The 27336-nt window shown below is 43.6% G+C and overlaps 1 protein-coding gene across 1 annotated transcript in view; it reads right to left on the reverse strand.

Moving 5' to 3' along the window:
• Nucleotides 1-27336, reverse strand: part of snd1 (staphylococcal nuclease and tudor domain containing 1) — a 158599-nt gene that overhangs the window by 18176 nt on the left and 113087 nt on the right. Inside the window, exons 19-22 of the mRNA XM_068586450.1 lie at nucleotides 18391-18532; nucleotides 5011-5134; nucleotides 3269-3338; nucleotides 743-856 (exon numbers count right to left, since the gene is read on the reverse strand). Coding sequence (XP_068442551.1) covers nucleotides 743-856; nucleotides 3269-3338; nucleotides 5011-5134; nucleotides 18391-18532 — 450 coding nt within the window. The remainder of the gene's footprint in view (nucleotides 1-742; nucleotides 857-3268; nucleotides 3339-5010; nucleotides 5135-18390; nucleotides 18533-27336) is intronic.

Raw genomic sequence — 27336 nt, forward strand, 5'->3', positions numbered from 1 at the left:
AATACCCTTTAAAAGTAACACACTCTCAAACACACACACACACGCATAATTAAAGATGGAGCTTAGCACTGTGCCAATAAGGTGCGTGCCAAAAGAAAACATTTTATATCAGCACAAACTATTCAGGATGCTGCCGCTCAGGAGGCTATGAATGAGTTATACCCCTGCCCCACACACACCCGCACACCCACACACCCACACACACACACACACACTGGTCAACAGAGGTTGAGTAAACACACTCTGATGTAAACAAGAAGATTAGGGTTGAAGAAAAAACAGTAACTGCTGTTCGGCTATCAGATGGACATTTATATACGCAAATACCCACTGAGAACCTGAGAGGTTTGCATCTATCTACAGGCTGTGTGGGATTTCTGAAGAAATATAGTATGTGTTACCAAATTGTGCATGAACATAATGTCTCTCTGCCACTATTTCAGTTATTTTTTGCAACCATGTCAATCAATGGCCTCGTGCTTTGCTTGTACCACATGCATTATGCATGAGCAGGATTTTTTTTGCAAACACTGAAAACTCGACCCCGTCTGTCAGTTACAAACTTATCACCTCGTGCGATAACTGAAGCTCAAACAGATTTGATGCACTCCCGGAAAAGTCAACTTTCAAAAGCTGGCAATAAATGAGAGCGAGGAAGTTGATATCTCAAAGTTAATTTTGAAGCGTTCAAGCTGCGACACATATCTCGAGTCGGCGCGCGCGCTCGGCCGCGCACACTTACGTCCTGTGGGACCTGGATGTAGGCGAAGGCGTGCTCGGTGGCCTGTGCTGGCAGGGTCCTGGTGCCGAAGGCAGGGGGCATGGCAGCCAGACGAGTGGACGACACAACTTCTCTCTGAGGGAGGATGAATGGAGGACAGACATCAGAGTCGATACGAAACATTTTTCAAGACAGTGTTAATCTATGCAATCCGACATCTCAATTCAAAAATACTGGAGCTGTCAAGTTCGTCTGGGTTTAGGGTCAAAAAACATTTACTCTCGGGGAATGATTTTGGTTCATGACGGAGACTTCCATCTCCTGCTACAACCAATTACAGTGAATGGAAGCCAACAGAGATTTAGGGAGAAATGTCTGGCTCATTCAGTCAGGATAAAGATACACAAAAATACAAAAAGCTTGCGATGAAAGCTGACTTTCTGATTATTATTTTGTTCTGAGAGAGAGAGAGAGAGAGAGAGAGAGAGAGAGAGAGAGAGAGAGAGAGAGAGAGAGAGAGAGAGAGAGAGAGAGAGAGAGAGAGAGAGAGAGAGAGCATCTTTCAAATCAAATGTGTCTGAAAGTGGAGGGCGTTCTTATAATAAAGCACAGGGCACGCTGGCTGTAAATTTAACCCGTCACCTGTCATGTATTTCTATTTTTCTTTGATTCTGAATCAATTATGAAATCTGTAAGTCACTTTAACAATGATAGTTTACAACTGTGAAAGAAGGACAGATGCCATTTTGTTGCTTAAGGGTCGCATTCTTGTATAAGTCCCCTTACCAATCACTCCACAGCTGTTTCTGCAGCAGTACTGAGGCCCCTTCCTCTGAGCTCCATCTGCTCTCTCGCTTAGCTACAAGCGGAGAGTAAAGACACCAATAGTTGTCGAGTCGCAAGTCAGACTTGTCTGTAAAATCTGTAACCCCCCTCCGACTCCCGTTCCTCCCAAAAAAGGGCAACACTACTTGTCAGTGTGCTTAAGAATACAAGAATACTTGAAATCCATTTTAAGAAACTAAACAATGAACAAAAGTAACATTTTCTAAAGAGTGCTTAAGAATTAACCCCGGTTTAATTGTGCAATGATTATAAGAGTTGCAATTTATAAATTAATTGTATGTTTAACTTGCAGTAACAACTGTACAAGATTAAAGCACCTTCACCTTTCTAAAGACTTGTGGATCTACAGCACGGTACAGCCGTCAACACGAGCTCTCATCTTTGCATTTTGGCTCAAAAGCCGACAAGCAATTTTGATCTTTAGTGCGGATATCAAGGTTAACACTCTAGTTTGTGCATTGCTATATCAAAAAGAAAAAAAAAAAGAAGTACTTCATCTCATTGATTTGAAGCATAAATGAAGCAATTAGGTTGACACACGATGACAGGTATGAGACAACGTGAGCTACGGCCAAACACTAATCACCACAGGGCTTCCTGAAGGAAGAGCACGCTGGTGGAAAGTCAGACAAATACAGCCGTTAGAAATGGGAAGTTAATTTAATGACCCCCATATCTTAGGTTAATGTGTGCATTGGACTGTACAGTCTAGACAGAATACCTTGAACGTTTATTATAGATTATGATGTTCGGATTTATCAAAGCCATATTAGAATTTTGACAGCACTGTAAATGCGGGCATTAAAAGTGAAAGACAAAAGTGCTCGGCTGTCTTTGTTAATGATCACATAATAACTCAGGGGCTGACCTATACCTGAGACAGGTGGCAATATTAACAACTAATAGCTCATGACACGGAGGCGCGAAATCAAGGCCAGAGTGACTCAACCTTCGATGACGCAAAACTACAGAGAATGAGGTAGATATCAGCTCCATTTTTCTTTTTGGTGCGCCAGGTCGGCCTTGGAGAATCACACTTTCAGCAAAATGCCAGGACGCATCGCGTCTGCCAGCCAAACCTCGAGCTGTCCCCCACTCTGGGGTCAGTCACACACTGTGCCGCTCCACTGCATCATGGGAAATTTCCCGCAGGCTGGAGGTTGGATGCATGAGCCACTTGGTGATGCAAGCATGTGCACGCAAAAGGGTAGAAACAGACACACATTACACACACAATAACGCACTCACAAGCATATGGTGCCTTCGTCATCACAGAAAGAAAAAAAAGAAATATATATATATATATATATACAGTGGGGGAGTTCTGCTTTTGTTATTGTTCTGAAAAGGAATACAAACTACACACTCCGTTGCACTCTTTGCTTCAGTCGTAAACAATAAAAGGGAAAACAAATAAGCCTGCATCATATTTGTCCTAAAAACAGCAGCTGGGAGGACACATAATAGCAGTTAGGTTGCTTTGAATGTGCAGATAAGCAAACAACTGGTGTCTGAATAGAGGCAAGACATAGACAAGAAATCCCTCTTCAGATACTAGATTCCCTCCGGCTACGAGTTTGACTTTAATAAAAAACATTTTCCTCTTTTTGAGCCCCAAACAATAGGACTATGTTTTAATGATGACCATGCAACATTCAGCTCTTTTATCACACAGTCAAATGCACGGTCACAGTTACTCACATTGCCGTAGTCGATGTAGAAGACGTGAACCCTCGCTGGTGACTCAACTTTCTCAACTCTGGCTCTGTACCTGCAGCAGCAAATGTGAGAGAGAGGGGGAGAGAGAGAGAGAGAGAGAGCGAGAGAGCGAGAGAGAGAGAGAGAGAGAGAGAGAGAGAGATGGACAGACAGAGAGACAGAGGGGAGAGAATAGAGCAGAGGGAAAAGTGAGATGAAGACAGCGGGCACAAGAGGAAAAGGAGATGAGTAAATGATTCCGTGCTTATTTCCCTGGGGAGAAGGTGTTGGAGGATCTGTCTGTTGTGATCGGGGGAGAGGAACAGGAGAGGATGAGCAGGCCGGGGAAGTGAGAGGGGACAGAAGGGATCTATCAGGACATGGCAGGGCTGTGAAAATTGCACAGAGGCCTCTTTGCAATAAAGAACAGAAATTCAGACCTATTTTTGCCTTGTGCCAAATAACTTTAGTGCATTAGTGCTTATCACAAAAACCCAGGAGTTTGATTATTCCAAGACAAATGGCAGGCTGGATTTGAACGAGAATAAACTCGATATACAGATCAGTGAGAAATTAAAGGAACGACATGACTCAGTTGGAGTAGTGTCTCTTCATCTGACCGTCACTTGGCTGACTTCTCATCTCCGACAAGACAGAGGAGACAAAAAGACAAATCGACTGAGAACCAAGGACGGCAAGAGAAAAGACAAATAAGTACGGCCACGTGGGCAAAGAAAGAGACAAGAGAACATATTTAAAACCAAATAAGTGATTAACAGGAAGGCACAGAGAACAGCAGCGAGCGCGGAGAGAGAACGAGTGAGAGACAAAGTGTGAGTGACTGATTAACAGAGGTTTTTCCTTTCTATTTACTCAGACTCTGTGGTGTTCTAAGAGGACATGAAAGGCAACGAGTTTTTAATTAGCCCCCCAATGAAACAAGCCGACTTTCCACATGCATCACAGAATACAAAGATACAGACAAAGAACAATGCAAACATGAACATAATTAGTTTGCTGAATAATATATTACGAGTAAAAAAAAAAGAACAAAAATCTCAGACAATTGTCCCTTGGAGTGGGAGTTTTGATGTTGCAAGTAATCAAGGAGACAGACTTTTCTATACAAACAAGGCTGAAGATGGTGAAGGTTTAAGACAGATGGCCTGTTTTAAATGCTCATTGACTGGCATTGTTGGCGGGACAAAGGAATAACTTTAGTTTCTCTCCCTTAAAACGCTGGCGAGGAAGATGGAGGGAAGGTTGGAGGAAGGAGAGCACCTGTGTCGAGGGAACATTTGTTTTTCTTTAATCAGTTTTGTGATCTTTTTTTTCCACCGTCACCATGTTGACATAGACACTCTCTCTCTCTCTACCCCTCCCTCCCTCGATCACTGTGACTTTTATCTGTCCCCCTGACCATCTGTAAACTTCCAACATCCGGTGAGGAGTGGTGTGTGTGTGTGTGTGTGTGTGTGTGTGTGAGAGTGTGTGTGTTACTGTCAAGCGACTGCTGATTCTGAAAGGCCAACGAAGAGGCAGAGAGCTAATTACACCCTGTGGGTGTCTGCAGTTAGCGCATCACAGGCTTAAAGAAAGACGAGGTAAAAATGAAATGTCAGGTATTCTTGACAAGGAAAGAAACACACAAACACAATGTACATGTCTCATGCAAATGTAGCTCATCAAACTGTAAAACGTCTCAATTGGTATAGACTCCGTCTTTTTAAATCCCGCTCGCTCACCATTCGCCATCGGCAAACGTGGCGAGGCAGATGTCCCCTCGGCGTGGAGCGTAGGATCCTTCCACGGGAGGCTGGGCGGCGATCTCTGCTCTCATGGTCTCCATCAGACTCTCCAACTGGGCCCCTGACAAAGACACAGACATGACAAACTTCAGTCAGCAGTTCCAGTGCGATTCAAAGTTTTCTTCATTTCTTTAAGTTGCATTTTATTACATCACTATGGGCTGTTTTGTTTTACTTTGACATTGATGTGTTTACCGTTTTGCCTGTATTATAATTTCACCACATCTAGAATGCGAGTTCCCACTCCCAGTGGAGACGAATTTGAACATTTTTAAGACGTGATAGTGTAAGATGGGACTAAAGTTATACTTAATTAAAGTTAAAAGGCATTGGCAGAGAATGAACACACTGGCGTTTTAACCCTAAGGAGCTCCTTAATAAGTTTCAGTGTATACAACAAATCTGTATAGCATATAAAAAGTCAGATGTGACTTTGAAAAGAATGAGTGCTCTCATCAGACACAGACTGATGATTCTTATGAAGGTTGTTCATGCCGTTTGTAAACTGAATTGGAGTGCTTCTCAATCTCTTTTGTGCCTTTTGTTGTGATGAAGGGTAGATTGATTACTTTATTGCATGCTGGAACATGCTTTATTATTTAACACCTGGGTTCCTTTAAAAAAAATTTAAACAAACGGCTCAAAAGGTACTTTAAACATCGATTCATACGAAGACACGAAAAGTACAAATCCATCTTGGTAGAGCACGGAGCTTCTCATACAATCCCAAAATCTTGGGATCAAGAGAAAAGCGAATGTTATTTAAGGATGGCTACTCTCCAAAACCTCAGATCTAATGGTATGCCACAAGCTATCAACACTAAACCCAAGTTGACACCAACTGCTCTTAAAGAGAGCGAGACCTAAAAATATGCAGGAGGAAAAAGAGCTGTTAGTCCATTAGCACCACGCAGCTAATGCTGGTTTGACCCTGCTGGAGACGCGCAGCTTAGAGTGAAGTGTGCCAGCTCTTCCAACTGGCTTTTATGGCCTATCAAGCCATTATAAGACACACGTCAGACCCGTTTATGGTGGATTCAGGGCTAGAATGGGGCCGGATGTGTGGTGGGAATTGAAGAAATCAGAAAGCGAGCCAGTGCTCCATGAATTCAATGGCTGCGATAAGTGGCATTCTGATTTAAAGCCATCAGGAGCTTTTGTGGCGCCGCTAAGTATGTGCATCTCAAAGTGACTCACTTCCTGGTGTTTGTGTCAAAGCTATAGCTTATGCATTTGTGTATGCACAGTGCGTTTACGCACTCATGTCTATTAGTGTTCACAAGCAAGTGTGTGTGTGTGTGTGTGTATACATGTAGATGTGTATGTGTGTTAAAGGCTAAAAAGGCGTGAAAGTTGATGGGGTATTTTTAGAGGCCATTTGCACTGATCTGCCACCTGGAGGTGGTTTTGTGGGAAGCCAGGGTCATCATCAGTAATTGAGCATTTTTAACCACTCGTATTCATACAATGGGAGGGTATATATGGAGGCAGAAATAAAATCAGGCACACGGTTCAGAGTCTGACATCATTCAGCAGCAAGCAAAAACAAGCAGTGAGGGGAGAAAGCAGAGATGAAACGATCTCAAACAAAGTCGCACACTTCATATTGGGAAATATTTATGATTTGATCATTTTCTCTAAGGAATGTAAGGGAGATTCACCCGAGAAATGGAAGAAATGAATGACTTTCAAATGCAACACTATGTGTAAATCTGAATAAATCTCAAGAAAATATTGATTATTGATTAAGAAATGAATACTCTGCTTGACTCTTGTGCCCTGTTCAGAATCAGTTCCACATAACAATGACTCCAAAAAAAACAGCTAAACTAAATAAATACCAAGATGACGAAGTCTAAATTAGTCAGTTTCCACAGCTGAACACTAGAATATTTGAGCAAATAGTCGGGAAACACTGTGTGCTCTAACACACAGTCTGTCCCCTCACTGTGCCATCAGTGCTAATGCTCCGAGCTGAACAACACCCTCTTCAAGCTGCAGCTTCATGTATCCCTAATACACTTTGAATATGCCAGCCTTTGAGAAAAACACGACGACAGGGGAGAAATCTGATTACTGACCATCTGTATGTAAACTTGGGTTTTACAGTAACCAGGTTATGTCGGCTCAGGTAAACACATCCTCCGATTTTCCCGCCATAACAGGATTTCTTCCACTAACCTGGTTTCCTATGCACATAAATGCAGTCAGTGTGTGTTTGTGTGTAGAATTAGTAAGTTCTGCTTACTATGCGTATTACTGTACTATCAAACAAACAGCTTGGAGGCAGCCAGTGCAGCACTACAACTCTAAACACACACCATTCTTTACCGCCGCGGTGACTTGTCATTAACACCTAATATTCATTCCGCTGTTGGGAAACAAGAAAATATAAATAATGATGCTGGTAATCTGAGCTGAGACAGCCAAGCAGCTGCCAACCAACTGCAGACAGGCAACCTTCATTAGCATGTCAAACAGAGGAAGAGCACCAGCGAGGAGGGAGAAGGGATCTGGAGTGTGAAGAGAAAGCTGGGCGCTCGGCTTGAATGTGGAGGGGGTCAGGGCAGGGGGTGGGGCCTCCAAACACCTCATTGGCCACCCACTGCTACACCAACTGCTGATGAATGCAGGGAGGGGAACGGGAGCATAAATACACTCACACACACACACTTGCGCACGCATACACACCACACAGACACATCATCCTCAGCGTTTTGTAGAGAAAGCAGTTTTTGGAAAACATGTCAGATGAATTGCTTCCCGAACTCCTCGCCTCACATGCACGCACACACACACGCACACACACACAGTAAGGTGGTGTAGTTACATCATTATGCTCCGGCTTTGCCACAGCGACATGATGCAGACTTACTGGAATGGCATTGGGCTACAGCCGTCACAGCCAGCCACCTCCTTGATTTATTAATCTAATTAAAAAAAGTTAGTGTGTGCCTTCTTTCTTGCTCAGACTGTACTAGTGTGCATCTATGTGTGTATATTTACTGACTTATATATTTATTTCCATTCGTGGGCCATGTTCCACTTTTGGCACGGAGAGCACAGAATAAATTACACATAAGCTTTAACAGGGTTTCTACCTGCTATATGTATATATATTCACATACATGAAGCCTTAATGGATGGACCCTCTTGGCCCAACCTAATTAAAAATGCTTTATTCATGTGAGTGGTGAAGCGAGCTACAGTATGGAGGTTTAGCTCTAATATTTGATGTATTAAATGGGGAAATACATGCTGCATCATGCTTAGTGCCCTGATTAGCTGATGATGTTACACTATGAGTCAGTTTTTCAGAAGGCTGATAGTCTAATCAGATGGCCTGCTAAAATGCTGTACAACGGCACTGTGCTGCGGGTTTTGAATTCACCTTTCAATGCGGTCATGCTGCTGCTCCTAATCATGCTTCTTTCTTCCACTTGGAAAAGTGCTGTTACGGTTAGTGCTGCTTTCTGACACACCGATGTCTCGCTTTAAACCAGATGAAGAATCGCTGAAGGATGTCATTTCTACCGCTGGCCGATGAATAAAGCTCATTCATTAGCATACTTTTACTGAAAGATACCCAGGTTTTCTTAAAAATTGAGCTGACAAGTACTGCACAGTCCAATCCCATGCAACTAAAATGTGTTGCCTTTGCAAGAACCCACTAGCCTGCACAGACCCACATACACACCATGGTTAGCCGAGACAAATATGGTCGGATGCCTCCCTTCCAGTGGTGCTTGGTGCCGCCAAGCCCCCCAGGAGGAGTGCAGGGCTTTGAAGCTAATTTAACATAGTGGTCAAACTAAGCAATTACAACTTCCAAGTGGTGCTAGTGGGCCCCACAAAGACTTTTGTTTTTTTTCTGTCTGTCAGTGTTTGTGAGGCAAATCCGCATCCCAGTACGAACATTTAAAAAGCCCTTACCGAAACCGTTAGATCCAAATAACTCTGAAATGTACTAATAGTTATTTTTGCATTCACGTGAGAGACCCTGCTTGCTCTATTGGCCCCCATGGATGTGGAAGAATTGCGGGAAGATCCAGGTAATTTCATTTTTGTAAGTCAAACTTTCTTTTCGGTTTCGTGCACCACTTTCTTATGAAAGAAAAGAGCATACTGTTCTCTTTATACATTCATTGGTGCAGCTTGTGCCACATATGTTCAGAGTTGGTTTTGTGCCGTCTGATTTACTTGTGTGTCTTAATTTCCCCATGTGTCCCTGCAGACGGATGGGATTAGTTGGATTTTTCTGTCGGTTTACTTTGTGGTCTGTCTGGCAATACACACTGGACTCCATGTGTGCTCTGGTTCGGGGTGAGGCGGTCAAAGGGTACGGACAGGGCTGTGTTATGGCTCGTTAAGTTTAACCAGCTGATTTACGATCTGCCGTGACCCATAAGTCAAGTCCAGTCATACTTCAACAATAAATCCATGTCACTGGCATAATTTCTCTTCTCTGAAGATAAAAAAAAAAAACACGTCTCACAATTTCCTTCTGTGCAGTCTTGTAAAATTCGGTTCATGATTAAAACAATCTTCAACAAAAATGATTTTATTTAATCAAGTTAGCAAGTCAACTCAACTCCTGATGCTTTAGCTAAACAGAGAAATGTGGGATATGGACATGTGGAACTTTGAAGGATCGCTAATAAAAAGTAATACATCCTTATTTGCTGGATACCTTCCTAACGACACACTCGCAGATCAGAATATGGACCGCTATTAATTCATACACCTTCTCAGTGTGCGACTGAGCACATAATGTGGGTGTCCACATTTGCAAAGTGTGTTTGATTTAGTATGCAGCGTGTGCCTTGTGCATTATCACCGTTCTCTGCTGGGATTTTCAGATCCAATTTGCTGTTCAGGTTTCTTGGACAAAGGTGAACTGGCTTTGGGATTATAAATTTATCAGGAACACATCATCAATGTGTGCAAACGCACAGTCAGACAATTATTTGTGTAAATATGCATATCACAACACAAAGACATATACAGAAAAGGCAGGCAAGTGGAATCCCATACAGATGAACACAATAATAGACAGAAGTCTCACTGCAATTGTAGAAGAAGGCCGAAATGAGCTTTTCCATGCTGCAGGTGGGAACAGGGAGAGAAAGAAATCGAGACCCTCGGGGGTCAATTTAACAAAGTCTTCTACGTGCGGCATCCCAGTGAAATTCTGAATGAATGTGAGCAGGCACATTAGGAAGGAAGTGCAGCGAGGACACTCTGCATTAACGGGGCAGCCTCCAATTTGATGTTGGCTTAAAGACAGCTGAATATCGGCATGCAGAAGGGGTAAACCATGTCGTGCGAGAGTGTTCATTTTGTGTTGAAGGGAGAGCCAGAGCGATGATCCAAAAAAACAGCCAAACCACTGACTGCGTCTGATGCTAGCCAATTTCTCCCGGTCTTCATCTCTTTATTCCTCTGTTGTTTTTTCCTCCCTCGTTCTGTAATTTGTTTATACACCATTATGGCTGCAGCTGTTTGTAAATCATATATAATTACATTGTGAATGCCCAGTACGGAGTGAGAGAGCGATTAGGCTTAAAAACAAGAAAACAATGGAGAAGGAGAGCGAGAGAAAGGGAGACAGTTTTACTGGTTGGTTATGATCGGATTTGATTATATTGCGGCGCACGGTGTGTGAGCAGAGACAAGGGGGAACAAAAAGCCAATGAAAACAGTGAATCATGTGCCCTTTCGCTACGCATCCCAAGGCCGTACTGAATTCTATTAAGCTGTTTACCAAAGCCATTAAACCACAGAAGGGTAAATAATCGCAATATGACAGAGGCAGAGGCCAAGAGAGCGATGGCTGCTTATGGGAGCATTCTCACTTCCTGGCTTAGAAGAATGAAGGAATTAGGAGTCAAAGGGGAGTGCGTCTCTAAAAAAGGACTCCTGCTGGGGGAAACAATCGACTGAAGAGGACGCGGACGCATAAACATGGCCATAATTGACTTTAACTTTCTTTAAAAAAAAAGAGAGACAGGCAACATCTTGAGTATTGAGACGGGTAAGCTGAAACCGAGAATGTTCAACGTTCCTGCTCGTGTTAGAAATGTTGCAGAGCTTCTTTTTTTGGCTGGTCAAAGACTTTGTGGACATATGGATGGCACAAGCTTTGTGCTTTAGTTCACCTGTTAGCTTGGAGTGTTACATATGCATGAGGCTTCATCCTCTGGGGGAGAGGAATGGCTGCGTTTCAGGACATGCTTGCAACACTTCAAAAGGTAAAAGGCAACCTTGACAAACAACAAAAAGCAGGCTTTGTGTATTGTCGGCTCGGTGAAGCCTGCATTGGTGTGCGCAAGCAAACACACACGGCTAGTTACGAGTGCCCCCTGTGGTTGGTCAACAATCAACCCGGCGATCACCTGGGGATGTGTGTACACGCTCTGAAGACGGTGTGACAAGGAGGGAGCCAAGACGAGAGAACGGCTTCCTGAGTGATATTCAAAGTGGTGTCAGCATCTGAAGCGTGTTGAGGGAGGGCCACGCAAAAAAAACAAATGATCCCTGTGCTTGACTAATGCTGCTCCACTCCCACTGGAGAGTGATATGGATTATATCTCATGCAATACCTCCCACCTCTCTCACCCCACCACCAATTACCCCGTTCCATTCTACCCTTCCCCGGCAGTCTGGAGCCTTTTACAGCAAATTACGGTTTCTGTAATTGGAAAAACCATCACTGAAAATCCAAACAGAGACGGCATCTGTGGCTCTCCTTTTGCACCAGTCCTCTCCCGCTCCGCTCTCTGCCACCTGTCGAGCCTCATTGACTGCAGCTAATGCTCTGTTTTGATTGTGAGGAGTCCAAATATATTCATAAGATGGCCCTGTGCATCATTGGAGGAAGAGGACCAGGGAGTGCGAGCCCAGCCAATTTTGGAGAGAACCCCATTTGGACCTGTAAGTGGATCACTGCCGCGAAAAGTGCCATTCAGCCATTTAGCTTTAGGTAATAGACCCAGAAGTTGACATTAATGCAAATCGTGCTCGCTACGATGGTGAAGAGCAAGGAGGAAGACGACAGAAATCAAGGCACCCTGTCTTACACCGACGGGGGAGCTGACCTTTTAGAAGTTAAGTTGTGTATCTGATTAAATAATGAATGCCTTGGGAGGGGGGAGAGATCATCTGGGCAGGGTCTGACCTCTACATTTTGCTTCTGAGGCAATGACATTGGAGGATAGAAAGCTTCCTGCTGCATCTACTGCAACTTCATCTCCACTCCTTTATTCCTTTGTTCAATGTAGATATATAACGGCCACCGCAACAAGGCCTTGTACACCCTTCAGCTGAAAATATATATATATATATATATATATATATATATATATATATATATATATATATATATATATATATATATATATATATAGACAAAGATACATGGGCCACAATCTGGGTAAGTTCTACACAGAAAGAAGTACTTTTGGGCACACGGTGCGCGCTCGTAAATTTAACGGCAACATATTTTACTCCGGCTGAATTTTAAATTAAAACTGCTACCGATGTTAGAGACAAGCGGCTTTAGCTTTAAGATGAATGCAATACATTGAGAGAACAGTATAACAATTACAGCCATTCTCCCGTAATGTTATGGGGCCATTAAACGATTCAACGTAATCATTAATACAATTGACAGATTAAGCACGTTGCTGCATTTCTTTTGTCTGTCGTCTTGTCCTTTTTTTTGGTATCACAATTCGTTCTTTTACTTCATTGTATTAATTAGACTATTCAACAAAAGAACTCGCAAAAATACTTCCTCAAATGCTTTTGAAAGAAAAGTCATTTCATAACCGCTCTATTGTAGGACTTAATTATCTCAACCCCTGACTGACTTGCCACGGGAAGATTTCATCCGGAATGAAACACAAATAAAGCAAACACTGCAGGCACCGCTGTGCTACCAATTCTAAATGTGCGCCCTTGTTTTTGTATTAGGCTCTATTGTAGAAAGTAATCATCACTTGGTTGCCTTGACATGACATCCAATTAGCGGGCTACTCATCCTGATCAATATGAAATGCTACAGTAATTCACATGTCCTCTTATTGAAACAGACACTGCGAATACCAGTGTTACTGTGGCAACTTGCCGCCTCTTAATATAGAAGTTGGACTTGAAAAGAAAGATGCTGATGCTGTGATACTGCGAGATTGCTGTGGGGAGGACATGTTGGCCGAAGATGTCGTCTGGGAAAACAGACACTAAAGGGGGAACCGACACAAAGAGGAGACGAGTAATTAAGCCAATATGAAAGAAAAGGAAAAAACGTCAATTGGCACTAAAGGAAACAAGCCCGTGGATGAATAAGATTGAAACCTAACATTTCAAAGTATTGGAATTCAATTTCTAAAGACAGAAAAGGGTCCGGTTTGAAGCGTAGCCAGAGAGAACAGCTCCCTGCCTGGCTTGCTCAATCAGTAGCTGGGTCCAGCATCATTAGGTGATGAACAGCTGCTGTGTGTAAAAGGTAGAAGTGTGAATAATGTGGACGGAGTGGCACCTGGTTGGGGGGGGGACGACTCCACTCATTATGAGTCTGTATGGATGCCAGGAAACAAGCACCAGACAGGATGTACCGCCAACCGCGCTGCAGCTGAGCCTTGAGGTGGGTAGAGATGTGTGTATTCTTCGGTAAGGGCCCGGGCCTGCAATCCAGTCCAGTGGAGGTGACAACTGAGTAACTACAAATCAGGGAGGAGGCTGCGAGCTATGCAAAGAAACACCCATGCAGGCTGGATCCACAAAGAGTGTCCTATCTTACTTATACCCAGAAATCGGGAGTGTATGCAACATACAGAACAGGCGATGGCGAGCAGACGTTACATAAATGGAGCGGACATCGTGCACAGGATAACATATCTGCACTAAGGATCCGATTCATCCCTCCAGCTCTATTTGAAAACCCTCCTAAAGTCGTTCCCTCAGTGGAATTGGGACACAGCTTGCTTATGAGTTTTTAGGGAAACTAATACTCCTGTGCTTTATGTCTTTGATTAACAAAAAAATAATAATTAAAAAGTGGCAAAGCATCCAATGCTCAGGACGCAGCTATTACGGCTACACTCCCATTACGTCTTCAGGGCTATAGTTAGCAAAGTTTTTTTTGTTTTGTTTTGTTAATTATGTCGACTACTCAGCATAGTGGCAGAGCAACAACCATGGACATCAGAGAGTCACTTATTCCCCCTGTGCCTGGAGTGGCCTCTGTCTCCGAGTGTCCAAGGTCACACAGATCTATGACGATCCCCCTCTGACAGTAATTACACGTAGCCTCCAGAGAGAGAGCAACGCACACAAGGAAAATAGGGGGAGAAAAGAGAGAAAGCATTACCAGGAAGAGACAATGTGTGCAAGGGGGAAGTGAGACAATGAGAGATAAAACGCACACAGCAACAGATAAAGACCCTTAAAATAAACTGAGGATTAAAGAGCGCAATCCCTCAAGCGTCTCAGTGACTTGGAAAAACCATTCCTAATGTGAAATTAATCACTTATCGAGCTTGGGTAAAGATATCCATATGTGAAGGGAAAAAAAGCAGCACTTAAGAGTAATTAAATGTGAATAATTAAAATGGGAAAGGGGGGCAGAGGGGAGGGAGAAGAAGAATACAGAGCGCTTAAAACCCCCGGAGAATGAAAAGACATTAAAAACTGCATTTTCCAACAACATGAGAATCATTGAAAAGATAACGCATGTTCATTTACGAGCAGCAGTCGTGTAGCCTTTACTCACCACTGCTCTTAGCAGACCACAATAAACCGTAATACTTAAATATCTTGGCCTAGAAAACCGCCACATTCCCACATGGTTTATGGTTTGGATACGGCTTTTACATATACATGTTTTTCTTTGCATTTGTCTTCTTTATTGTTCTGTAACAGATGTACTTTCCACTTTACAACATCTGGTATCTCTTCCCACTGGACTGCCGTTATCTGCCGTCATCTGCTTCAAACTGCTTTTAATCAATGTTAAGGTCATCTTTTATACATTTCTCCCCCCCCTCCCTTTTCTTCTTCTGTATGTGGTGCTTTCTACAGACACCGACCCGATCTACTATAGCTCATTCTTACCGGGTCAGAATATTTATGGATTTGTCTTTTCATGATACAAACACTGGTTTCTACGTCATGCTGCGTATTGTCAGCATTACCATGCTACCTGGAATATTTCACCGCTTCTTGTTCCCGTCTTGCTGTGTTCATTTTCCCCACGTTGAATCGATAAAGCTCATCTTATCTTACTAAAGCAACGGTTTGAAGAAATGGCTTCTTAACTGCAGACAGAAAAAATGACTATCGGTCCCAGCTGCATTTTTATCTTTTTTTTTGTTTGTTTCTATAAATACCGCTGACTTTCAAAATTGGTTTTACTCGCACAATAAAAGCTGTAGATTATTGAAGTTAAGTAAATTGGCTCGCACCTACCCATCAATGGCAAAACGATTCTACTCTCTCCTTCAAGTTGCTTTCAGTGAGGCTTGTTGCTTCCAAACTGTACATCGGGCGAGACCGGGGGAAAGCCAGTTAGCCCTGCACTCCATATCATAAGTGTGCTGCATCTCAAGGAAAGTCAAGGAGTACTCCATGAATAGGTTTGCTTTACTGGCAAATGGAGTGCTGCTAGCCGTTGCCAAAAAGACAGAATTTTGACTCCAATCTTCAGAGGGAGAGCAGAAAAGGTGTCGTGTTGTTGAAGTGAACAATCCAGCATAATGGGGGTCTAAGAAGGTCGATTTTTTGATAAGCTGCATCAGGAAAGTGTTTGCTCAACTGTGTGGGAACTTGTTGGTTCTATTTGAAGACTCCTGAGCTGCATTAATGCTCCATAATGGTGCATTGTATTATGGTAAACCACAGGGATGGTCACAGAGTTGTTGCCATCTGAAAGCAAACTCATAACATACACATGCAATTCTTTTTCACGTGGTTTGGAACATCAACCGCGGCACACATGTGTTAGCCCCTCTATCATTTATGAGAAGTCTTATGTTGCAATCAGTTTCCGTCACAAGCGTATTTCTAAAATTCAGACTCGGCTTGGAAGCTTATGCAAGTATATAAATTCCTTCACTTCAGATATTGAGGGAAGCGAGAGAGAGCGAGAGGGGGGTGGAACATGTAATGATATTGCAAAGCACTCAGCTTGTATGATTTTACAGGGCCTAACACTTTGATGTGCTCTTCAAGGGGTTGGTATGACTTAATGTAGCTTTGAGGAAGCGTCAGCGAAAATGAAAGAGACCAAGGGAGAAAAAGAGATGGAAGGCAGGGAGGGGCAAACAACGTGATATGGAGGGAGATGAGGAGAAGGAGGCAGGGGTGAGGACTGGTCAGGTTGCCTCCCTGCTGAGAATAACACTTTTTTTTTTTTTTAACTAGCATGTAAGCCTCTTGGTGGAAAAACACCAATTAAAGGGGGGGAAATAAAAAGGCCCCAGCATTGCTGGATCATCTAAAAATCAAGCCTTTAATATGAGAAAAATATTAAATAACTCACAGCTTTCTTGTCAAAATACACTGAGAGCAGCAGTATAGAAAAATGCAGTTTGTGTACAATTTATTTAAATGCAACACTTAGGTTGCTGCTGAGAAAAGTGGTAAGTAATAGCAAGCACTGTTTCCCTTGTAGATAAAAGGGATGTACGAGAGATATGCTAATGATTCAATATTAAAAAAACAACTTTGATTTGCTCTTTGAATCCATAACATAGGGGGGAAATTCCACAACGCGGTCCGGCTGTACATATTTCCTGCTGACAGTGAGTGATGTTGAAGGCCTTAGGTTAACATGTACTGTCCATTTCAGCCTCTTGCCAGTGATAACACCTTGCACATAGCCTGAACATCACACTCCTGCTGACAGAGGAGTGAGCCTGAAGCAGCCAGTGGAGGTGTACAGGCTTTAGATTTGAATCTACAGCTCATGGCAAGAAGATGAATAGCAGATTGTGTGCGCACACTTTGGTAAGGGGGGCATGTAGAAGAACAATCGAGGGCCAAATTCTTCCAACACTCGTGTGTGGGACTGGATTATTACGGTGTGAGTGATAATTAGGCTCATTGGCAGTAAATGAAGGCAAATTAATTAATTACAGCAGTAAAGCAAACTGAGAGGTGGCCAAAGTCAATTTCATGGCCTCTGACATTCAACTGCCAGTAAAGCCAGATGTGAGAGGACGACCACCGCAGCCTATACCGCTCCCCGCACACAAACTGGCAGGCGATGAAGGGATAGTGACGGGCGTGTAGGCTTCAGATCGGTTCCAGCTAGTTTGTGAGCTCGGGTTTTGGTGTAATTGTGATATTTATGAAGTCCCAAAACCCGAGGTGTCGAGGACAGGTTGGTCTTAATCCTAATTATCCTTTCAAGACCATAATGATGATTAAGAAATGTCCCGAAACACTTTCTTTCACAGCCATGTCGCATTTCTCTGAAAAGAGGAGAGACAAATCTATTCTTCCTCATTATGTGGATCTTAAAATATCGACTGTGCGGGCAATAATAGCAAAAGTGTTGCTTGGTTACCGTTTCTGCCTTGGAAAAGTTGCGGACAACAAACTGCTGTGTTTTTTGCACTTCTAATTAAACACAGAAACATGTGTATACGTAAAAACACACCTTCATTTTGATATTGCAGAGGATGGCTCATTAAGTTTACCACCTAAAAGACGGACCGTTACCCAGAGCAAAAGAGAATGGAGTGAGGGAGGCATTATGTGTGCATTCATTCATGTACACACACGCATGCATATGTATTACAGGATATATATATGTATATACACACTGTGTATACACACACAGCGTGTCAGAGGGAGCAGCCATGTGAGAATACTAGGGATTGTTAGTTTTCCCAACTCCGAACTTTCCTCTCCTTCCCTCCCCCTGTCATTGATGGTGGCCAGATGGTGTGATTTATTCCTGTCATTCAGTTGTAATAACAAGCAGGACGTCCTTTGTTTGGTCTCTAATCGTGGCAGGGATGCTGCAGCAAGGGATGAGGCGAATGTCAGCCTGGTAGAGATAATTGCCATTCCTAAAGTCAGCGTGGTGTTAAATAAATAATAATAAAAAAGAGAGCGGACCCTTGTTCGCGTCGCCGACATTGATGGCGGTGATGGAGTAAAACAACATGTTAACCCAGAAATTTAAAGTTTGACTAATTCCAATTTCAATTTGTCACGTTTTCCGTGCCGAAGTTGGTCTATTTGACAAATATAAAAGTATGAGTCCTACATGGATTCATGCAAACACACAGGAGACAGTTGTGAACATACCTGTCTCTACGTCCTGGGAGTAGAAGTGTAGGGTGTCGCAGATTTCGGTGACGAACACGGCTCTGTAGTTGGCCACTCGCTCCTTCTCTTCTGTTACATACACAACCTCCTCGACTGGTTTCTCCTCATAATTGGCCCAGATCTACGACACACACACACACACACACACACACAGGAGACAAACAGGTCAGGGACTGCAGCAAATACCAGATATGTGCAATACAAACATGGTGCTGAATCCCTTTACATTGCCCTCTGTATCGTTTGAGAAACAAAACATAAAGGTATAAATAAGCACAAGAGATTGTGTGTCACATAAAAAATACTTTTTACACCCAATTGAGACATAACAGTGATTCACACAATTGTGACAAAGGAATGATTTGATCACATCTTTGTGAGAGCACCGGAATAATATCATGCCAAGCCAGGCATGGTGACGTATGACTCGACGAGCGCCGTAAACTCTTTTGTTGCTCATTATCTTGGGCCGAACTCAAACCTATGATGCTGCCAGCAGATGGGACGCTCTATTGTTTCTAGCACAGCTTTCTGATTCAACACAATGCTACAATGAGCCAATGTTTCAAAGAAATGAATAAAGGTTGTGGTAAATTCAATTATTAGAAACTGAATCATTTTTCGTGGTAAAAGAAGCCAGATGACATCAGCTTGCACTCAAAACTCCAGATGGACGCTAAGACACAGCAGAGACTGAAACTATTGTTCAAAAAACAGAAATACAACATGAAACTGTTTTGATGGCTAAGTCATTTTTCAGCTGAACATGCCAAACACCTGCCGGGTAAAGCTTCTTAAATGTGATCATTTAAACTGTAATTTGTCACTGAATATCTTTGGCTTTTTGGATTGTAGGCCTAATTATTGTTACTCAAATAGTCTTCAGTTGCAGGCCTGAAATCCAGATTTGATCAAAAATGTAAGTTGATCGATAAAAAGTGGCCTTTTTTTATAGTCTTGGGGGGTGAAATAAGAATTAGGTTGATACGAGACTTGAGATTAACTATGTAGTGTTGGTGATAATACAAGATATTATTCATGTATATAAATAATCATAGGTTTGGGAACTAATATAGTCAATGTGTTTCTTTAAAAGCATGGCAATATGTGTGTGTGTGTGTGTGTGTGTGTGTGTGTGTGTGTGTGTGTGTGTGTGTGTGTGTGTGTGTGTGTGTGTGTGTTTAGCTGCATCCTTTCGATTCTGCATCAAGGTTACTTCTCTTTCGGCTCCCCAGGAGAAACAGAGGGCAGGAGTCTCATTAGGGAGAAGTGCTTTGCCTTGGGCCACATATCAAACTGCATGGATGTCAGTAAGTGTGTGTGTGTGTGTGTGCGTTTGCTTGTGTGTGCGTTTACAGAGTGCAAGGGATGCAGCTGAAAGAAAGGGTGGTGGTTGTCAGACTGAATACCGGGTGTTTGTACACAGCTTCAAGTTCAGAAATGGTATTCGGCACGTGGACCAACACAGTGATGGTTGGGATGAAAGTGAGCTAATCAACTCCCTGCAGATGAAGGGGAGTGGAGGAGGTGTACAGGAGGAGACAAGGAGCGAAGATGGGCGGGGAACGCAAAAGTCAAAAAGTGCAACCAAACTTCACAGTGCTCCAACTTCTTGTGCAGCAGCAGCAGCAGCAGCACAGCTTGTTACCGTTCCTTTCTGCAGGCTATTTGGGAAGTGTTTACTTTTAAAGGTTACAGAAAGAGGGGAAAAAGAGGCAGACTGATTTTTTTTAATTATTATTTATTTATTTTACAGCACAGTGATATTAGCCAATTAGGGTCTGGCTAATTATTTAACTGCATGGTATCATCGAGTTAATTAGATTAGCTAGTTTTAATGTTGTCATTTTTCACCCTGCCTTCGCTCATCTGCAGAGCTACGCTTGTGTTAAAGCTTAGTTAATCATACCCAAGGCTTTTTTTTCCTTTTTAAAAAAAAATATATATTCTGGCTCTTTAGCATGCTAAGATTATCCGTTTACCTCATTGATGTGGTGATGTTCAGTGGCAAGGGTGTTACTGGAGCAAAATGTATATGTATGTGTGTGTGTGTGCTAGCGACAGAGAAATTGGTCAATTAGATTTGAAGGAATAAAAAAACAATCGTCATCGTTGAATTGATCCAACCATTATCCACGAAATATGTGCCAGAACAACTGAGCGCTGCTGCCCTGCCTCCCCGCCCTAAGAAAAGACAGGGTCATACTACCCAATAACATTCAATTATTCATCCCACAAATGCTGCAAAAAGGGAGAAAAAAAGGAAACGCGCTGGAGAAGGGGAAGGGGGAGAAAGCAGGTAGAATTTCTGGGAATTGAGGGCGAGCAAGGTTAATGAAGACTGAAAACGCATCCACGCTTCGTAAACCCCCAGATCAACCAAGATTTTTTTTTTTGTACGGCATGAGACGGGCTCGTGCATTATTAACACACTTGCACACAGCCATATGCACACATTATATGCACAGTCACAAATGCTGGAGTATAAACATGCTTCCCACATTGCAAGTGAGCTGACATGGCTTGGCTTTTAATCAAACCGGCAGCACCAATTAGGAAAGGCGAAGATTAGTGTGTCACCGTGCATTAGACTGGTGGCCATCAATGTGGCACCTTTAGGGTGGTGGCAAGTGGGTGGGCTTATGGTGGGATTGGAAACCAAGCACAGACACGCAGGCTTCCTGTTGACCTCTGGCTTTGTGTCGAGTGTGGATGTCACTGTGACAAGAGGCAGGTACGAAGACCGATGGGAAAACACATTGGCCCCCTCGTTGAAAGTTGTACTTTCTGCTCTAAGAAGCACAGCGCGTGCCGAAAACACAACCAGACTGCTTGATTGAAATTGAGAGGTTGCACAGCGACATACAAAGTCAGTGAAAAGACACAAACAGAGGGGGGCTGGTGCAGATTTGAACCAACATAGATTTGCAAGCACAAACGCCCAGAAATGCCTCCCATTCAATGTGGAATTTCTTTAAGTTGGCGTTCCTCTTTTACAGAGTGTTTATTTAAAATATATATTTACTCTCGATGGATGGGCGGCTGCAAACTGCAGCGTATTTGTATGCTGTTGCAGTCAAGAAAAAGGCTATTTTCCTCATTTGAGTTGATGACCAGTCTCCAACTGGACATTTGCAAAAAGCAGTTTTTGCCACTTGGCATCTTCGAACAACGCTCTTTGTATTGCTGCTTCCTCTGATCTCATTCAGTCTTCCGTCTGCTTTGGGTAGCGTTTGTGTGCCTAAGCACTGCCTGGAGTGATCAAAATACAAAGGCCCGCCAAAAGAAAATGAGCTGAAGTTGTGTACGCCTGAGACGAAAATGTTTTCATGAAAGGTTGTGGTTACCCCAAGTTGCATAAGTTCAGTTCCAAAAGAAAGCTTGGTGACACAATATTTGAAGTATTTGTAGTTCTGCCCGCTATATTTAATGTTCCTCAATGAGCATAATCTATCACACACACACGCTTTACAAAAACACGTTGTTATGGTAAACATTGACAGAGTCAATTGACTCCCCTCCTACCGCAATATTAGCAGCTCTGTAGAGCTTCATCTCTTTTTAACGCACAAATAAATGCACAGATATGTGCGCACACACAACCGCTGTGCCCGGGGCTGATGACCTTCCGTGAGCAGCCAACCATCCTGTTTGTTCCACTTGAATGCAGGTATGTGACTGCTGCTTCTGCTCTGCAACTGCAGCCAGACGCTACAGCCACCAAGCTGCCACAGACAATGAGAGAGAGAGAGAGAGAGAGAGAGAGAGAGAGAGAGAGAGAGAGAGAGAGAGAGAGAGAGAGAGAGAGAGAGAGAGAGAGGGAAAGTGGGGAGAGAGAGAGGGTGGGGGCGGGGGAGGCAATAGAAAGATGGGGAAAAAGGGAAAAGCGGCAGGCCATTAAGCTCGGGCTGAAAGGACAACAAGTCCTAATAATGGAGGCCAAGCTGAGAGGGATGGCAGGTTAGGCTGACCTTCACAACTCCTGAATGACAAAACACACTTACACCAAAGTGAGTTCAGTAATGCGGTGAGTGGGCGATGTGGCTCTATTGATGCACACGGTGACGATCGGAACAACATGGATGAAGCGTTCAATCATGTGTGGAGAGGTTTAGGCCTGTTTCCATTTCTGGTTAAAACATCTGTTTTCTCCTCTCCTCCCACCCATTCATTCTCTTCCTGCTTTTATTTCTCGCTACAAATCTATAACGCAGCTTTCCGACGACACCAGCCACCGTACCTTTTAACAGCCAAGAGTGGCCTCTTACATAAGTGAAACCTGCATGCCAAATGTCAAGGGCGCTGAAGGAGAAATACCTCGTTAGAGCCTAATCCTTACAGCAAGGCTCTGGTGGAGAGTCTTCATTTCCCTGCCTGGTACATCGGATACCTCGCTGACGGAAGAGAAGCGCTTCGACAAGAGCGGCTCTGCTTGGGAGAGCTAAGTAGGCTGCTGATTAACTTAGTGATGATTTGTCGGAATATTTTGTAATTTGATGAACAGTGCGGCAGCAGAGAAAGACTGAGCAAGTGTTCTACATTCATACAGTAGATTCCTACAAGCACAGGTGGGTGAATACACAGACAGATGGATGACTGAACACGCGCACAGTGCCAGAACAAGCGGGTGAGGGCTGGTTTGAACGCCGATTAAAGGTGGCAGCGTGTCAATTCTAGGAGTGTGTTTTCTGGTGTGTTGGTACGATTGCTCCCCGAAGTACACGCTTTGCACTTTGTTCGCATGCAGGTGCCCAACTTAAAATACTAATAAAGTAATAAAGGGTTTAGTTTCAACTTCTAACTGTTGAGAGATATTTGTACGGCAGTTTAAAATTGAAGCGACTCATATCTTTGGTTCAGATGTTCTGAACTAAATCTCTAAAAGTGGGAAAAACATGAAATTATATAATTTGAGAACCCACACGCCTGACAAATAAGAACATGTTACACCCTTTTTCTAATCAAACTGACACGCTCGGAAGAGAGCGCTCCTTAAAAAAGAACATTATGAGCACTATTCTAAATAGCCCCGTCTTCACAATTTCTCATTAACCTGTCTTAGCTTCACCGCCGCACTCGCGTGCATGAAGCGCTTGACAGCTGCGGTGTGCACATGTCGCTGCCCAATGATTCAAGCACACCTCAGTGGACAAGGCTGCTCAGCCCTCGCAACCCGTGACAAACTTTTGCACCTCTGACACAAGGCAGCTGTCGCAAACTAGCAGAAACGTGAGGGAGATAACGCAGAGTGGGGCTCTCGTCTGAACATTGTATTGTTAATTCATTAGCCAATCACACTTGGAGAACAATCGAAATCAATAGGAGCATGCTAGTCATAAGAGCGCACTTTGTAAATCAATTTGGGCCCCATTATATTCCTGATGAATCCCCTTTAGATAGAATGGTTAATTAATTCAACCGAGGGCACGTTTCTCTCTCTTCTGGTCTCTCAGTGTTCACTTGTAGCCTTTTTTTTTTTTTTTAGAAGCTCACTTCAAAAGGCTCAAAGCTTCACATAAGAAGAGAAGGGGGATCACATTTACTTACTGTATGACTCATTTTTATCCTTTTTAGATGCTAGCAGGGTGAGCTTCACTCGTACAACAATTCAACAATCAAAGAGACGTATTGGGAAGTGAGTGAAGGCTGCGTATTCAAATGGAAAAGTTAAAGACGGCCTGAACTCATTTTGCTGTAAATCCAATCCCTCTGGTACTCAATGTAGTAAAACACTCAGTCTCAGTGCTTAAATCTATCCAAAGAGCGCCGCTTTAGAACTCTGCATTTATGTTCTATTTCCGTGTGCAGGGTATTCCCTCCGCGATATTGTGTAGAAAAATTACCCCTGTAATTTACTGTTAGCTTGGAGTTTGATTGGTGTACAAAGTGAGAAAGAGCTCATTACAAATCTGCACTGCAGTCACGTTCATGAGCTGGTGTGGCAGAAAAGTGGAAGACCCTGGATTCCCTGTTGCTTGATGGCGTCGTCTGTACTGACGAAGCCATTAGAGGCGGAACATGAACAACAAGACCGACAATTGCTTCACCGAGGGGCAATCCGCCATAACACTGCTGCCTCCTCACAGGAACTTTAAATGAGTATGTTATAGTGTATGATTTTAAAAAAAAAAAGCCATGTATTATAACATCTATCTTACCATATTTAAGGTGCATGGGTAGCATAGAGTAGCTTGTTATTTTTGTGTTATCAATAATTAATTTGAACACAGTCCTCATTAAAGAGGTGAAAGGTTAACGGCCGCAATACAGGAAGTGCTGTTATTGCTAACTCGATGTAATAACATATAAAGATACTAAATATAAAGAACACCATACATCTAGACTGAGTGACAGGCGGACTACCAGGGTGCACCACTTGGATTTATTGTCGGTTTAAGAGTTCATTTGAGGTGCAGGGATCACAATGTAAGGGGCACAACAGACATGTTGTGGTTATTGATTTTGATTGGACAGCGAGTTGAATGACAGGTGTCAGGGTGGCCCAATCGCTCCTCCACCGTAAAGAGAAAAGACATTAACCCAACGCAACGGCCCGGCCCGAAGAGGCCCGCCTCCAAGGTTAAGAGGGGTGCTTGGTACATTAACCCTGATCGCTCACCTTGTCGTGGCGGTATAAGTACAAGCAGGAAGATGGGCGGCCATGGCAGCGCGGGGAGAATTGATTTACAGGAAGGAGGAGTTTTATTGTATGCAAGCTTCTTTGTCATTCCTTCCCCTGATGTCCTCATATTCAGACATAATGCATGGTAGCCTCACATCGTAAAACATATAGACTGGGCTAAGCACAAACAAACACGTGTATGTGCGCAGAGGCCCGGCCGCGGCCTTGGGACGAATGGGTCCAGGTTGAGCTACGACGTGGTCGCAACATCGGTCCTGCCGCGGGGGGCTAATACAGAACGACTGCTCGTGGGATTGCAAGGCCACACGCGTGTGGACACGCAAACGTAAAACGCCGGCTGCACACGGGCCTATTTGACGAGCTGTAAAAGCTGAAATCGCACACCTATATCATGCTTGAGGAGGCAATTGGTTCAACGCGTCAAACACACAAGGAATTCTAAGATTATTTTGTATAAACATAGTGCTGTTTGATTAGCACTTTACAATCAGCCATATTGAAAACAGTTGGTCTGCTGCCAGTTAAGATACCATCTGAGACATTAAGAGCAATCTGGAGAGGTGAAACTGATGTGATACCAAGATACTTTAATAAGGAAGTAATACTGTTTTTTTGTAGAATTCTGCCATATATAAATAATAATAATAAAAACCCAGAACCCCCAAGGAGATGCAGTGCTGAGATCTAGGTTCACGCCGAGGCTCCACCGACTCCAGTGGTGGTCAGTGTACCCCAGAGTTGAAACCAATCGATCCTAATCTTCCTAAATAAGATTATTAGAGAAGAAGTGTCCACTTTCACGTTCCAAGCCAAACAGTGAGGCGGAGGGAGGGAAAGCGGGGAGCGGGATGGAGGGATGAGGCTCTCGGATGTGGTTACTTAGCAGATAAATTATGCATTAAAACTGCACAGGTGGCACGGGACAGGGTTTTTTTTTTAGGTGAAGGGAGGGAGCCGAGCAGCTGGGGAATTCATAACGGGGAACGGAGGAGTGAGCTAGGAAGAGAGGGAGAAGAAGAGAGAGACGGAGATGCTGCCTAGCTTCATATCACGGCCAACAGATGTTCTCCCATCACAGAGGCAGCAGGCTGGCGACGGGGCTACTCAACCCCGGTTTACACGGCTAATATGAGCCCTCTTGTGCTGCGCACACACACACACACACACACGCACACACGCACACACGACTGTCGAGGGCTCGCAAACGTCCGAAGGCCATCGAGGTGCTAACTTGTTACACTTTTTAAATTGGCAGAAATTGATCCAATTACACACGTGCGCGTTGGGTTGAGAAGTGGGAGGAGCTTTGTCGGCCTGCTGACAAAGAACCACCGGCAACAAGTGCGGAAGTAAGCACGTTTATTGATGTCGCACTCCTCAGAGGCAGAGGTAACCGAGTGCTTGCCACCGACAGAGATTGCTGATGTGTGCGCGTGAACTTAGGGGGCATGGTGTTACCATGGAAACAGGATATGTGGGTGCATTTGTAATCGGGGTGACACATTAACATACACCCGTGCTGTTGTCCTCATGGGCGTCACCCTACTTCACCGGTATGGAAACCATACGGCCGGAGGGGTGTGAACCAGGCATCACACACGCACACACACGTACGCACACACACATGCACACACACACACACACAGTCAGTCAGTCAGTCCCTGGAGGCAATCACTCCTGCAAATGGATACTTATGTCAAGTAGGCCTCTTTTTGTCTGTGTTTGCTTGTTTAGTGTTTTTACTGGGGCAGTGAGCGCATCTATCCGCCGCCATTAAAGGAGGATCAAGCCAAACAAGATGTCGTCAGAGCAAAACAAAAGCAGCGCCGGGGAATAAGCATGCAATTAAAGCCGGCCAGCTGCAAGTGCGAGGGCATATGATACACACACTCAGTCTTCAAATGGCGTAAACAGAGAGAGGCTGAGAAAAGAGGAAGGGGGAATAGGGGGGGGGAGACAAAATAATTAAGCTGTAGCCAAGACAAACACTTTGTCTGATTGTGTATCATGATAACCTTAATAAAAAATGAGGCGCTGCTAGAAGGAGATTTGTACAAAGGGACACGAGCACTTGGAGCTTTGCTTGATTTCTGTCTGATAACTTTGTTTGCTTTGACGCCTTCCCCACTCCGTGCCTTTGCTCTTCACATGTACTCCCACCACAACAGCTATTCGTATGACCTTGATGCCAAATGGGTGACGTTACGTCTCTCATTCATATAAATACGCCTACCCGGAAAAACGGCATGCGGGATAACGGTGGGCTGAAATTAACAATGCGT

Source organism: Clinocottus analis, unplaced genomic scaffold, assembly GCF_023055335.1.
Source record: "Clinocottus analis isolate CAN_PGR_092001 unplaced genomic scaffold, fCliAna1.0.p SCAF_20, whole genome shotgun sequence".
In the NCBI taxonomy this organism is placed as follows: Eukaryota; Metazoa; Chordata; class Actinopteri; order Perciformes; family Cottidae; genus Clinocottus; species Clinocottus analis.